Source organism: Lampetra fluviatilis, chromosome 68 (assembly GCF_964198595.1).
Source record: "Lampetra fluviatilis chromosome 68, kcLamFluv1.1, whole genome shotgun sequence".
In the NCBI taxonomy this organism is placed as follows: Eukaryota; Metazoa; Chordata; class Hyperoartia; order Petromyzontiformes; family Petromyzontidae; genus Lampetra; species Lampetra fluviatilis.
Window position 1 is genome coordinate 3173503 of NC_136342.1, and position 15518 is coordinate 3189020.

The window sequence follows — 15518 nt, forward strand, 5'->3', positions numbered from 1 at the left end:
TCATTCACTCACCCACTAATTAATTGACCCACCCAATCACTCACCCATCCACTCATTCACTCACCCACTAATTAATTGACCCACTCATTCACTCACCCACCCACTCATTCACTCACCCACCCACCCATTCACTCACCCATCCACTCATTCACTCACCCACTAATTAATTGACCCACTCATTCACTCACCCACCCACTCATTCACTCACCCACTAATTAATTGACCCACTCATTCACTCACCCACCCACTCATTCACTCACCCACCCACCCATTCACTCACCCATCCACTCATTCACTCACCCACTAATTAATTGACCCACTCATTCACTCACCCACCCACTCATTCACTCACCCACTAATTAATTGACCCACTCATTCACTCACCCACCCACTCATTCACTCACCCACCCACCCATTCACTCACCCATCCACTCATTCACTCACCCACTAATTAATTGACCCACTCATTCACTCACCCACCCACTCATTCACTCACCCACTAATTAATTGACCCACTCATTCACTCACCCACCCACTCATTCACTCACCCACCCACCCATTCACTCACCCATCCACTCATTCACTCACCCACTAATTAATTGACCCACTCATTCACTCACCCACCCACTCATTCACTCACCCACTAATTAATTGACCCACTCATTCACTCACCCACCCACTCATTCACCCACCCACTAATTAATTGACCCACTCATTCACTCACCCACCCACTCATTCACTCACCCACTAATTAATTGACCCACCCATTCACTCACCCATCCACTCATTCACTCACCCACTAATTAATTGACCCACTCATTCACTCACCCACCCACTCATTCACTCACCCACTAATTAATTGACCCACTCATTCACTCACCCACCCACTCATTCACTCACCCACTAATTAATTGACCCACTCATTCACTCACCCACCCACTCATTCACTCACCCACCCACCCATTCACTCACCCACCCACTCATTCACTCACCCACTAATTAATTGACCCACTCATTCACTCACCCACCCACTCATTCACCCACCCACTCATTCATCCACACACCCACTCATCCCCTCAACCACCCACCCACAGATCCACTCATCAATACACTACACACTATACTACAACACACTACACACTACTACACTACACTATACTCTACAGTCTACACACTACACTTATACACTATACACTACACACTCCACTACACACTCCACACTACTACACTACACACTACTACACTACACACTACAAACTAACTGGCATTTTGTTAATGTGACATTCCTTACTACGTGGTGGAGAGTTACGACAACATTTGTACTCAACCAAAAACCTTTATTACGAATATTCATATTCTTGGTTCTTTTGGTAAAGTCACGGAGATAGAAAAACAAAAAATCTAAATTAAAAGCAAAACAACCCACGACGTTTCGATCGCAACACAAGCGGTCTTCTTCAGGTGGAAAATAATGTTTTTTTTATTTTGAATGTTGGTCGCGAAACTACAGTGTAATAATAACACATTCCTGCGGAGGGAGCTGGTAGGAACGTTGGGTTGCTCGGTCAATGGCCTGCAGGGTCAACGGCCAGGGCGTGGTGTATTCCGCAAATATGCCCGACTGTGAGGGCGGGCACAAGCCGGCGTGAGTAGGTGAAACGTTGAGTTGTATAAGGGCACCACGGGGTGACCAGCCCCTCACCACCCAGCCCCACCCCACCCTCCCCACCCAGCCCCTCCCCACCCTCCCCACCCAGCCCCTCCCCACCCAGCCCCACACACAGAGACAAAGAAGAACCCCCGTATAGCCTTTAACAGACTGTAGGGGCAAGTGCTGTTAGCGAGCACCTATGAAGGCTGGAACGGTACACGAGGGGGTGGGTGGCCAGCACCATCACGCCCGACCGCCTTTGTCTCCCTAGTGGCAATGTTTACACACCGCACCAGGTACTCATTTGAGGCTGAGTCGACCTAGGGAAGGCCCGGGACCAGTTCAGATAATCGTCACCGGTGTTGGCCGTGAGCGGGAATCGAACTCGTGTCGCCGGGTTCATAGCGCAGCGTAGCGCTAACCGCTGCACTATCGCTCCCCACACACAGATCCACACACACACGCACAGACACACACGCACAGACACACACGCATCCACCCACGTGCACAAGATACATTCGCAGTCAACGTCCAGTGCATTTGAAAAGGGAGCGGGCGCGCTGGGTGGTGCATGAAAGGGCACAAATCGATCCCAATGGGACAGAGCGGCCGGGGACCGATTCTGATCCCCCGGCCCTCCTCCTCCTGCTCCTCTAACGCTCGCTCCAGCGGAACCATCCCTCCGACTCCTCTCACTCCTCGTGGTTGGCGGGGGGGGGGGGGGGTGGTGGGGGTGGGGTGGGGGGCAGAGAGAAGGGGGGTCAGTGGATCACGGCGTGACGCGCCATCGGCGAGTCAACCGCCGGTAAACCTTTACGGGACGTGGCCGCGAGTCTCTGAACCAGAGGTCGCAACCGGGTACCCGATACCCGTACCCTACCCGATACCCGGCTACCCGTACCCAGCCGGGTACGGGTAGGCCGTGAGTCACTGGTGAGTCACCGTTTGTCACTCATTTCCCAACGTCTTGTCTCTTCTCACAATTCAAGTTCCTAGAATCAACCCACCCGCGCCTGCAACACGGCTTCATCCCAGAGGTCGCAACCGGGTACCCGATACCCGTACCCTACCCGCTACCTGTACCCGGCCGGGTACGGGTATCCGTTTGCGACCCTGGTGCGGCCGGGTACGGGTACGGGTACGGGTAGGCCGTGAGTCACTGGTGAGTAACCGTTTGTCACTCATTTCCCAACGTCTTGTCTCTTCTCACAATTCAAGTTCCTAGAATCAACCCACCCGCGCCTGCAACATGGCTTCATCCCAGAGGTCGCAATCGGGTACCCGTTTGCGACCCTTGTGCGGCCGGGTACGGGTACGGGTAAGGAATCAAAACCCGTTTGCGACCTCTGCTCTGAACCTCACGCTGCTGCTGCTGCGACTGCCAACCTCGTCCCTGCTGCAACGCAATCCGATCCCACGCTTCTCTTCACTTGAATCAGGTGGCTGCGATGGGGTGGAGGTGGCGACGGTGGCGACGGTGATGATAGTGGTGGCGGTGATGACGATGGCGTTTTACGATGAAGACAATGATGATGGTGATGATGATGGTGATGATGGTGATGATGGTGATGATGGTGGCGTTTTACGATGAAGACAATGATGATGGTGATGATGATGGTGATGATGGTGATGATGGTGATGACGTAGATGATGGTGGCGTTTTACGATGAAGACAATGATGATGGTGATGATGATGGTGATGATGGTGATGATGGTGATGACGTAGATGATAGTGGCGTTTTACGATGAATACAATGATGATGGTGATGATGGTGATGATGGTGATGACATAGATGATGGTGGCGTTTTACAATGAGGCAATGATGATGGTGATGATGGTGATGACATAGATGATGGTGGCGTTTTACAATGAGGCAATGATGATGGTGATGATGGTGATGACGTAGATGATGGTGGCGTTTTACGATGAAGGCAATGATGATGGTGATGATGGTGATGATGGTGATGGCGGCGATGATGGTGGCGTTTTACAATGAAGGCAATGATGATGGTGATGATGGTGATGATGGTGATGATGGTGATGATGGTGATGATGGTGGCGTTTTACGATGAAGACAATGATGATGGTGATGATGGTGATGATGGTGATGATGGTGATGATAGTGGCGTTTTACGATGAAGACAATGATGATGGTGATGATGGTGATGACGTAGATGATGGTGGCGTTTTACAATGAAGGCAATGATGATGGTGATGATGGTGATGATGGTGATGGCGGCGATGATGGTGGCGTTTTACGATGAATACAATGATGATGGTGATGATTGTGATGACGACGACGACGACAATGGTGATCATTCGGACTGCAAGATACTGCATATTTAATGCATGGTGCATACCTTCATATATTAACGTAAGATTCTTACACTTCTTAGGGCCTAAAGAGACCCCACACGGACTAACATAGGACCTATAGAAGAACGCAGGAGCCACAGACTCAGATGTCCCATAGACTTACACAGAAGCCACAGATTCACACAGAGACCCATAGATTTGCACAGAACCCATAGACACACAGAACCCATAGACTTACACAGCATCCAGACTCAGAGGGGCCCCATAGACTTGCACAGAGACCCATAGATTTACACAGAGACCCATAGACTCGCACAGAGACCCATAGATTCACACAGAGACCCATAGACTCACACAGAGACCCATAGACTCACACAGAACCCATAGACTCACACAGAACCCATAGACTTACACAACATCCACAGACTCAGAGGTCCCATAGACTCACACAGAGACCCATAGACTCACACAGTGACCCATAGATTTACACAGGTCCCATAGACTCACACAGAGACCCATAGACTCACACAGAGACCCATAGACTCACACAGAACCCATAGACTCACACAGAACCCATAGACTCACACAGAGACCCATAGACTCACACAGAGACCCATAGACTCACACTGAGACCCATAGACTCGCACAGAACCCATAGACTCACACAGAGACCCATAGACTTTCACGGAACCCATAGACTCACACAGAGACCCATAGCCTCACACAGAACCCATAGACTCACACAGAAACCCATACACTCGCACAGAAACCCAAAGACTTGCACAGAACCCATAGACTCGCACAGAGACCCATACACTCACACAGAGACCCATACACTCACACAGAGACCCATACACTCACACAGCACCCATAGACTCACACAGAACCCATAGACTCACACAGAGACCCATAGACTCACACTGAGACCCATAGACTCGCACAGAACCCATAGACTCGCACAGAACCCATAGACTCACACAGAGACCCATAGACTTTCACGGAACCCATAGACTCGCACAGAGACCCATACACTCACACAGCACCCATAGACTCACACAGAACCCATAGACTCACACAGAACCCATAGACTCACACAGAACCCATAGACTCACACAGAGACCCACAGACTCACACAGAGACCCATAGACTCGCACAGAGACCCATAGACTTTCACGGAACCCATAGACTCACACAGAAACCCATACACTCACACAGAGACCCATACACTCACACAGAACCCATAGACTCACACAGAACCCATAGACTCACACAGAGACCCATAGACTCACACAGAGACCCATAGACTTGGGCAGGTCCCATAGACTTACATGTGACCCAACAGCGATTACTTTAAAAGCGAAGAAGTTGCCACATGCGAGAGCGAGAGTGATACTGGACGTGCCGTGCCACTGAAATTAAGCCTTGGCCAGCGGTGACGATCACGGTGACGATGGTGACGACGATCGTGGTGACGGTGACGATGATTACGATGACGGCGATCGTGGTGACGGTGACGACAATCACTACGTCGTCGCCACGGTGACCATGATCACAGTGACGACGACGACGACGACGATCGTCGTGACGGTGACGATGATTACGATGACGGCGATCGTGGTGACGACCATCACGGTGACGACAATCACTACGTCGTCGTCACGGTGACCACGATCACAGTGACGATGATGACCACGATCACGGTGACGACGACGACGATCGTGGTGACGGTGACGATGATTACGATGACGGCGATCGCGGTGACGACCATCACGGTGACGACAATCACGTCGTCGTCACGGTGACCACGATCACGGTGACGATGGTGACGACGATCGTGGTGACGGTGACCACGATCACAGTGACGGTGACCACGATCACGGTGACGGTGACCACGATCACAGTGACGGTGACCACGATCACAGTGACGACAATCGCGGCGACAGTGACGACAGCGACGTCGACGACGGATCAGGGCGACCCCTCCGGCTGCACGGGCAGCACCACGGTGGCCACGCGGCTCCACAGCCCCGCAAACTTGTCCAGGTCGAGCCTCGGCCCCACCAGCGCCCGCCGCAGCGACGCGTAAACCCGGTCCGAAAAGTCCCGCAGGGCCCGGCAGCTCCCCTCGCCGGCCTCCCCGCCGTCGCCACGGCCACCGTCGTCGTCGTCGTCGTCACGGCCACCATCGCCACGGCGATCGTCGTGGCGATCGTCGTGGTCGAGCAGCACCGTGAAGATGAGGAGCGCGCGCTTGAACTTGGCCGTCTCGTGGTCGCAGTACGCGTACAGCATGAGCGTCGACGCCGGGGGCAGCCGCTCCAGCCGCACCAGCGCGACGGCGGCACCGGCACCGGCTCCGTCGTCGGCTCCCAGCGCCGACTGCAGCCGCGCGTCCAACTCCAGCTTGGCGTCGTCGCCCGACATCCCCGACAGTTCCACGCCGCTCAGCGTCACCGTCGCTCGCCCACCGCCGACGCCACCGTCGTCCGACGCGGCGGCCGCGGCGTCTCCGTAGGCCGCGGCCAGGCCGGCCGCCAGCCCCTCGGCGGCGCCGAGACCCCGGGGGCCCGACGCCAGCAGCAGCGTCGCCGGCTGGCTCGGCGTGCCGGGGTCGCCGTCGGCCAGAGCCGCCAGGTGGCGCCGCAGCGTGATGTTGACGCGGCGCCACAGCTCGTCGCACTGCGAGGGGTGGCGCCGGCGGGCCGCTTCCAGGCGCTCGCCGAACACCGCCTGGTGGAGAGGCTCCGGCGCGTCGCCGGGGAGGCCGGCGGGCACCGGCGACCCGCGGCCGCGGCCGGCTCCTGCGGACCACGACCACGCCAACGCCGCCAACGCCGCCAAGGTCACCAAGGTCAGGCCCGCCAGCAGCAGCAGCAGCAGCGGTGGCGGACGGTCCCTGCCGCCGGTAGTGGCCACCTTGGCGGCCGATGGCCCTGGGGAGGGGGGTGTGGGCGAGGGTGCAGGAGGAATGCCGATTTGTTTACGAGTGGAGGAATCCGATGAGCTGTAGAGCTCTTGTTCACACGTGTCCGGTAGGTGGACGGGGGTGTGGGGAAATGGGGGGCGCAGGACACGCGGTGATCCAGACTCGCACACAGACCCACACTCGCACACGGAAACCCACATACTCTTCACACAGAGAACCACAGACTCACCCAGAGACCCACAGACTCGCACACACAGAGACCCACAGACTCACCACACAGAGACCCACAGACTCACACACACAGAGAACCACAGACTCACCCAGAGACCCACAGACTCACTCAAACAGATACCCACAGACTCACCACACAGAGACCTACAGACTCACCACACAGAGACCCACAAACTCACTCACACAGAGACCCACAGACTCGCACACACAGAGACCCACAGACTCACCCAGAGACCCACACTCGCACACGGAAACCCACATACTCTTCACACAGAGAACCACAGACTCACCCAGAGACCCACAGACTCGCACACACAGAGACCCACAGACTCACCACACAGAGACCCACACGACGCAAGGGAGACCCGACTGAACCCGGCAGGCATCGTCACGACCAAAATCCCCGAGGTTCGGCAAACACCACCGCCCCTCATAATCAACGTTTTTGGGTTTAGATCGCGTTATTTATAAATGTGTCGTAACCCTCCACCACCCGACACGGCCAATCAGTAAAAAAAGTGTCACGTTGACAAAAGACAAATAGTTCACTGCTTTAGCCCACCGGTGTGTTGAAGCCACAACATTTACAATTATATATAAGAACGGGAGACACAGCAGAGCCTCACCATTCTGGCGAATTGCCCGATGATGCTGGATGCAATTACCAGCGAAACGTCGCACTACTCAAATTGTAAATGTTGTGGTTTCACGCTTCAACACACCGGTGGGCTAAAGCAGTGAACTAATTTGTCTTTTGTCAACGTGACACATTTTTACTGATTGGCCGTGTCGGGTGGTGGAGGGTTACGACACATTTATAAATAACGCGATCTAAACCCAAAAACGTTGATATGAATAATATTGGTCGCGAAAGCCTACGTGTTAAACTGACCACCGCCCCTAACCGCACCACCCCGACAACGCTTGCACTCACTGCGACCAGTGGCCTGGTAGCTGTGTGTGTGCTGCTGCTGCCGTTGCTGCTGCCGTTGCTGCTGCTGCTGCTGCCGTTGCTGCTGTCGCCTCCTGCGCCCACCGTCCAATTCCGTCAACTGCACGTTGCGTTTGTCGTCCGAGAGGGTGTCCTTGAAGCCGGAGCCTGGCGCCGAGGGTTGCGGGGGGGGGGGGTGCGGCAAATTCGTAACCACGACCGTCGCCTTACGACGTCAACATCGGCGAAACGTCACCGGGAGGTTTTCTTTCGTTGGGTTCGATGGCGTCAATGGAGACCGAAACGGGGGCAAGTGCTGTTAGCAAGCGGCAGCACCAATGAAGGCCGGCACGGCACGCGAGAGGGGGCAGGGGGGGGGGGTGGCCAGCCCCATGCCCGGCCGCCTTTGTCTCCCCCATGGCGATGTTCACACACCGCACCAGCTACTCATTTGAGGCCGGGTCAACCTAGGGGAGGGGCCCAGGTCGGCCTCGGAAAAATCGTCACCGGTGTTGGTCGTGAGCGGGGAAATCGAACTCGTTGTTTGACTTTGACTTGCATCCCACTGGGATTTTTGCACACAGCGTTGGTGTACGGTGATTTTTCTTCTGCAATATTTTGCTGTCTTTTCTTGGATTTTCTGTTTGCACTCAGTCACTTTAAGATGTTTTCTTGTTCATGTTTTTGTTTGTTGCGGTTGCACCTGATTCAAGAGCTGAATGGCTCACAGGGCTACACCTAATAAATTAACTTGAACTTGGGTCGCCGAGTTCATAGCACCACCGCCACCACGAACACCACCACCACTAAATCGGCGCGCGACCACCACCACCACCACTAACACCACCACCACTAAATCGGCACGCGACCACCATCACCACCACCACCGCGATCACTGGCACCACCAACACCAATCACCACCACCGCATTGCCCCTGTCCACCCCCCCAACCAATGCTTCACCTTTTCCCGTATCGGCTTCGGTGTATTCACAATCCTCCGTTTCGATCTCCCCTTCGGCCTCCAAGTCGTCTCCTCCGCCGCGCTCCTTCTCGCTGGCGTTGGCCCATCCCGAGGGCGCGGAGCCTGAACGTCGCAATCGGAAGTCCGCATTCAAACAAACGCACGCAAGCACACGCGAAAAATTTAGCGAGGAAGGGGTTGGTTTTTTTTATTTGGCTCGGGGTTGAGATCGCTCCAAGCGCTAAACATTGTCATAACTATTCTTAGGTTTTTTCGGTAGTCACGTAGGTAAAAACATTTAAATTAATAAAAGTAAAATTAAATAAAAATCACGACGTTTCGGAGGCAACACAAGCTTCCGTCTTCAGGTGGAACCGTCACAGCCACGACAGCTGTATCAAGTAAATGAGAGATTGCAGGAGCTACTCTCTCATTTACTTGATACAGCTGTCGTGGCTGTGACGGTTCCACCTGAAGACGGAAGCTGTGTTGCCTCTGAAACGTCGTGATTTTTATTTTATTTTACTTTTATTAATTTTAATATTTTTACCTACGTGACTTTACCGAAAAAACCTAAGAAAATGAATCCTTGCAGTCACGAAAGCTTCAAATCTAGAATTGTCGTAACTCTCCACCACCCGACACAAGCCGGCCGGGTTTTGGCAATGACATCGACCGGCATCAAATCGGGCGATTTGCCAGACTAGGAGGGTTAAGACACATTTGTACTTCACGCGATCGAACCTTCATTATTAATGAGATTGGTCATTCTTCATGACAAACAAACGAACTGCATATTCTTGGTTCTTTCGGTAAAGTCACGTAGAAGTGAAAAAATTAAATAGTAAAAATAAAAGAATTTAATTCTCACGACGTTTCGATTGCAACATCAGCAATCATCATCAGGTGTGAAAACCACAGCAAGAAAATTTGAAAAAAGTGCCGGTTTTGTCTTCAATGCACCACGACCTCAAATCGGCACCGCCACCACCACCATATACCACCGCAACCACCACCAACGATCACCGCCAGCTCCACTACCACCAGCGATCACGGGAACCACCATCGGCACCTCCATCGCCACAAACGAACACACCACGACCACCATTCGCTTCGGCGGCGTCACCACCACCACCACCACCACCGCCACCACCACCGCCACGACCATCACCGACCCCTGCACCGACCACACTGCCAACAGCCAACACCAAACCCTCACCTTTCCATGCAGCCAACTCATCATCCGAATTTTGCAAACTTCCTCCATCCATCTCCATCTCCTCCACCTCCACCTCCGCGTCCACCTCGTCCCCCTCCTCTCCACTCTGGCTGGTGTTCTTTTCGGCCTGTGGCGGCTTCACCTTCGTGTGACGCCGGGAGGGGCCTGAAAACCAGGAGCACGGGGGGGGGGGGGCAGCCGAAACGGGAACCGTCGATCAATCGCGTGCCGATAAATTCGGCGTCGACAAAGTGGGCATCGGCGCCGGATCACGGCGGAACGGGCGACGGCCTTGGAGGCGGTAGGGGGGCGACACACGGAGCACATGGGAATGAGAAGATGGCAAGGTGTTGGCTACCTCGCCTGGTCTACAGGAGGTCGTGGGTTCGATCCCGACCCTGACGCCTGCTGCTGTATATTTGGAGTCTGCGTATCTCTCTCTCTCTCATCATCATCATCACGGTGGCTAGGAGATGTTAACTACCTCGCCTGGTGTACAGGAGGTCATGGGTTCAATCCCGACCCATCCACATTGAGAATCAACGTCACGCGCTCACAGTATTTGGCTGCTGCTATACATTTTCACGTGATAAGCCACTTCGGTGAGCTACACTATAATACACACTACACTATACATAATACTATATATGACACACTACACTGCAATACACACGACATTACAATACACACTACACCACTATGCTAAACGGAAAACTAATTTACTTCCAACCCCCTCACAGAGACCCATAGACTCATCACACAGAGACCCATAGACTCACCACACAGAGACCCATAGACTCACCACACAGAGACCCATAGACTCATCACACAGAGACCCATAGACTCACCACACAGAGACCCATAGACTCACCACACAGAGACCCACAGACTCATCACACAGAGACCCATAGACTCACAACACAGAGACCCATAGACTCACCACACAGAGACCCACAGACTCATCACACAGAGACCCATAGACTCACAACACAGAGACCCATATACTCACAACACAGAGACCCATAGACTCACAACACAGAGACCCATAGACTCACAACACAGAGACCCATAGACTCACAACACAGAGACCCATAGACTCACCACACAGAGACCCATAGACTCACCACACAGATACCCATAGACTCACCACACAGAGACCCATAGACTCACCACACAGAGACCCATAGACTCATCACACAGAGACCCATAGACTCACCACACAGAGACCCATAGACTCACAACACAGAGACCCATAGACTCACCACACAGAGACCCACAGACTCACCACACAGAGACCCATAGACTCACCACACAGAGACCCATAGACTCATCACACAGAGACCCATAGACTCACCACACAGAGACCCGTAGACTCATCACACAGAGACCCATAGACTCACCACACAGAGACCCACAGACTCACCACACAGAGACCCACAGACTCACCACACAGAGACCCATAGACTCACCACACAGAGACCCATAGACTCACCACACAGAGACCCACAGACTCACCACACAGAGACCCACAGACTCACCACACAGAGACCCACAGACTCACCACACAGAGACCCACAGACTCACCACACAGAGACCCATAGACTCACCACACAGAGACCCACAGACTCACCACACAGAGACCCATAGACTCACCACACAGAGACCCATAGACTCACCACACAGAGACCCATAGACTCACCGCACAGAAACCCATAGACTCACCACACAGAGACCCACAGACTCACCACACAGAGACCCACAGACTCACCACACAGAGACCCATAGACTCACCACACAGAGACCCACAGACTCACCACACAGAGACCCATAGACTCATCACACAGAGACCCACAGACTCACCACACAGAGACCCACAGACTCACCACACAGAGACCCACAGACTCACCACACAGAGACCCAGACTCACCACACAGACACCCATAGACTCGCCATACACAGACACATAGACTCACCACACGGAGACCCACAGACTCACCACACGGAGACCCACAGACTCACCACACGGAGACCCACAGACTCACAACACAGAGACCCATAGACTCACAACACAGAGACCCATAGACTCATAGACTCATCACACAGAGACCCATAGACTCATCACACAGAGACCGATAGACTCATCACACAGAGACCGATAGACTCACAACACAGAGACCCATAGACTCACCACACAGAGACCCATAGACTCATCACACAGAGACCCATAGACTCATCACACAGAGACCGATAGACTCAACACACAGACCCATAAACTCACCACACAGAGACCCATAGACTCACCACACAGAGACCCATAGACTCACCACACAGAAACCCACAGACTCACCACACAGAGACCCACAGACTCACCACACAGAGACCCACAGACTCACCACACAGAGACCCACAGACTCATCACACAGAGACCCACAGACTCATCACACAGAGACCGATAGACTCAACACACAGACCCATAGACTCACCACACAGAGACCCATATACTCACCACACAGAGACCCATAGACTCACCACACAGAAACCCACAGACTCACCACACAGAGACCCACAGACTCACCACACAGAGACCCACAGACTCACCACACAGAGACCCACAGACTCATCACACAGAGACCGATAGACTCAACACACAGACCCATAGACTCACCACACAGAGACCCATATACTCACCACACAGAGACCCATAGACTCACCACACAGAGACCCATAGACTCACCACACAGAAACCCACAGACTCACCACACAGAGACCCACAGACTCACCACACAGAGACCCACAGACTCACCACACAGAGACCCATAGACTCAACACACAGAGACCCATAGACTCACCACACAGAAACCCACAGACTCACCACACAGAGACCCACAGACTCACCACACAGAGACCCACAGACTCACCACACAGAGACCCACAGACTCACCACACAGAGACCCACAGACTCATCACACAGAGACCGATAGACTCACCACACAGAGACCCATAGACTCACCACACAGAGACCCACAGACTCACCACACAGAGACCCACAGACTCACCACACAGAGACCCACAGACTCACCACACAGAGACCCATAGACTCACCACACAGAGACCCATAGACTCACCACACAGAGACCCATAGACTCACCACACAGAGACCCATAGACTCACCACACAGAGACCCATAGACTCTTGTTCTTCCCCAGCGAACAACGAAGTGGCGGTGAGCGTGGGGATCAAGTGGAGTGCTACAGTGCCTCTGCAATTCCTGTGGTATCTGTAGCTCGCTCCGTCAAACATTAAACCACGGAGTGCATTATGGGAGGCGGGAGTGTGTGTGGGTGGGTGTGTGTGCAATGCAATCACATTGGAGATGGCTGGGTGGCTCAAAGGTCAATAAGCACCTGAGCTGGCCACTGCAGAGGGGATAGGTGCAAGTCCAGGTGTCAAGTCTCAAGCCCAAAGTGCAGCGGATTGGTGATATCAGCACCCGTCATCACGATGACGCACAGACTCACACAGAGACCCACACAGACTCACACAGAGACCCACAGAGACTTACACAGAGACACACACAGAGACCCACAAAGACTTACACAGAAACCCACAGGGACACACACACAGACTTACACAGAGACCCACACACAGACTTACACAGAGACCCACACAGAGACCCACAAAGACTTACACAGAAACCCACAGAGACACACACACAGACTTACACAGAGACACACAGAGACTTACACAGAGACCCACAGACACTTACACAGAGACCCAAACAGACTTACACAGAGACCCACACAGAGACCCACAAAGACTTACACAGAAACCCACAGAGACACACACACAGACTTACACAGAGACCCACAGAGACTTACACAGAGACCCACAGACACTTACACAGAGACCCAAACAGACTTACACAGAGACCCACACAGAGACCCACAAAGACTTACACAGAAACCCACAGAGACACACACACAGACTTACACAGAGACCCACACAGACTTACATAGAGACCGACATAGACTTACATAAAGACCGACTTACATAGACCCACAGACTTACATAGAGACCCACACACAGACTTAGAGACCCACAGAGACCCACACAGGCTTACATAGTAGACCCACAGACTTACACAGAAACCCACACAGACTTGCAAAGAGACACACACACAGACTTACACAGAGACCTACAGAGACTTACACAGAGACCCACACAGACACCCCCACAGACTTACACAGACACCCACAGACTTACACAGAGACCCACAGAGACCCACACAGAGACCCACAAAGACTTACATAGACACCCACAGAGACTTACAGAGACCCACAGAGACTTACACAGAGACCCACACAGACTTACACAGAGACCCACAGAGACTTACACAGAGGCTTACACAGACTTACACTCGGACCCACACAGACTTACATAAAGACCGACTTACATAGACCCACAGACTTACATAGAGACCCACACAGACTTACACAGAGACCCACACACACAGAGACCCACACACACAGAGACCAACTTACATTCATAGAGACCCACACAGACTCACGAAGTTCAAGACAAGTTCAAGTTCATTTAAAGACAACAAGATTCCCAGAGATTAAATAGTTATTTCATTCAGACTCCCCCCCCCCCGCACTTACGATTGGCGCCGGTTGGCTACGTACGGTGCGAAAGAAAGTCGAGCACACTGTACACATACACACACTGTACTGTACACATACACACATCGAAAGAGGAAGTAACGAGCCTCACCGATGAGAACGTCAATAACCTAAAACAAAAGCTTGGCCACACATTTCCCTCAGGAGTTCAGTTTCAAGCAACACCTGAGAGAATATCGCCCTCGACTTTCCTCACCAACATCACCATCACCGCCGCCGTAGTTTAACCGCAGTGGCCAAGGCCTCGGGCCTAGCATCGACGGGAGACCACGGCCTCGCCTGGTTTCCCTACCCAACTCGGTGCGCCTAACCGCGGCGAAGCGACCAGCGTCAGCACCCCCCCCCCACCCGCCGCCGTTGCACCCATCGACCCCCGTTCTCGTGAACTTCGTGCCCGTCACTCACTCTTGTCTCCCGCGAGGCCCGAGCGTATGCCGCGTCTCGACGTGACGCCCGTCAGGCTGTCCAGGTAAGAATCCTTTCGCGTTGCTCCACGCGTACGAGGCGGTGTCGTAGCCGCCATGTTATCTGGGGGAGACGACAGTTGGCGGATGCCCGCGCCGCCATCTTACGTAGGGGGGGAAGGAGGTCACGTGGCG

General features: G+C 53.4%; 1 protein-coding gene across 1 annotated transcript; it reads right to left on the reverse strand.

The window, feature by feature from the left end:
- Positions 1-1781: 1781 nt before the first annotated feature.
- On the reverse strand, positions 1782-15514 carry LOC144952594 (uncharacterized). The gene is made up of 5 exons (XM_078883077.1): positions 15325-15514; positions 10238-10402; positions 9019-9141; positions 8060-8224; positions 1782-6901 (listed from the first exon to the last, which is right to left on the reverse strand). The coding sequence occupies exons 1-5, from the start codon at positions 15440-15442 to the stop codon at positions 5937-5939; spliced, it is 1536 nt and encodes a 511-aa protein (XP_078739203.1). The 5' UTR covers positions 15443-15514; the 3' UTR covers positions 1782-5936.
- Between the last annotated feature and the right edge of the window lie 4 nt (positions 15515-15518).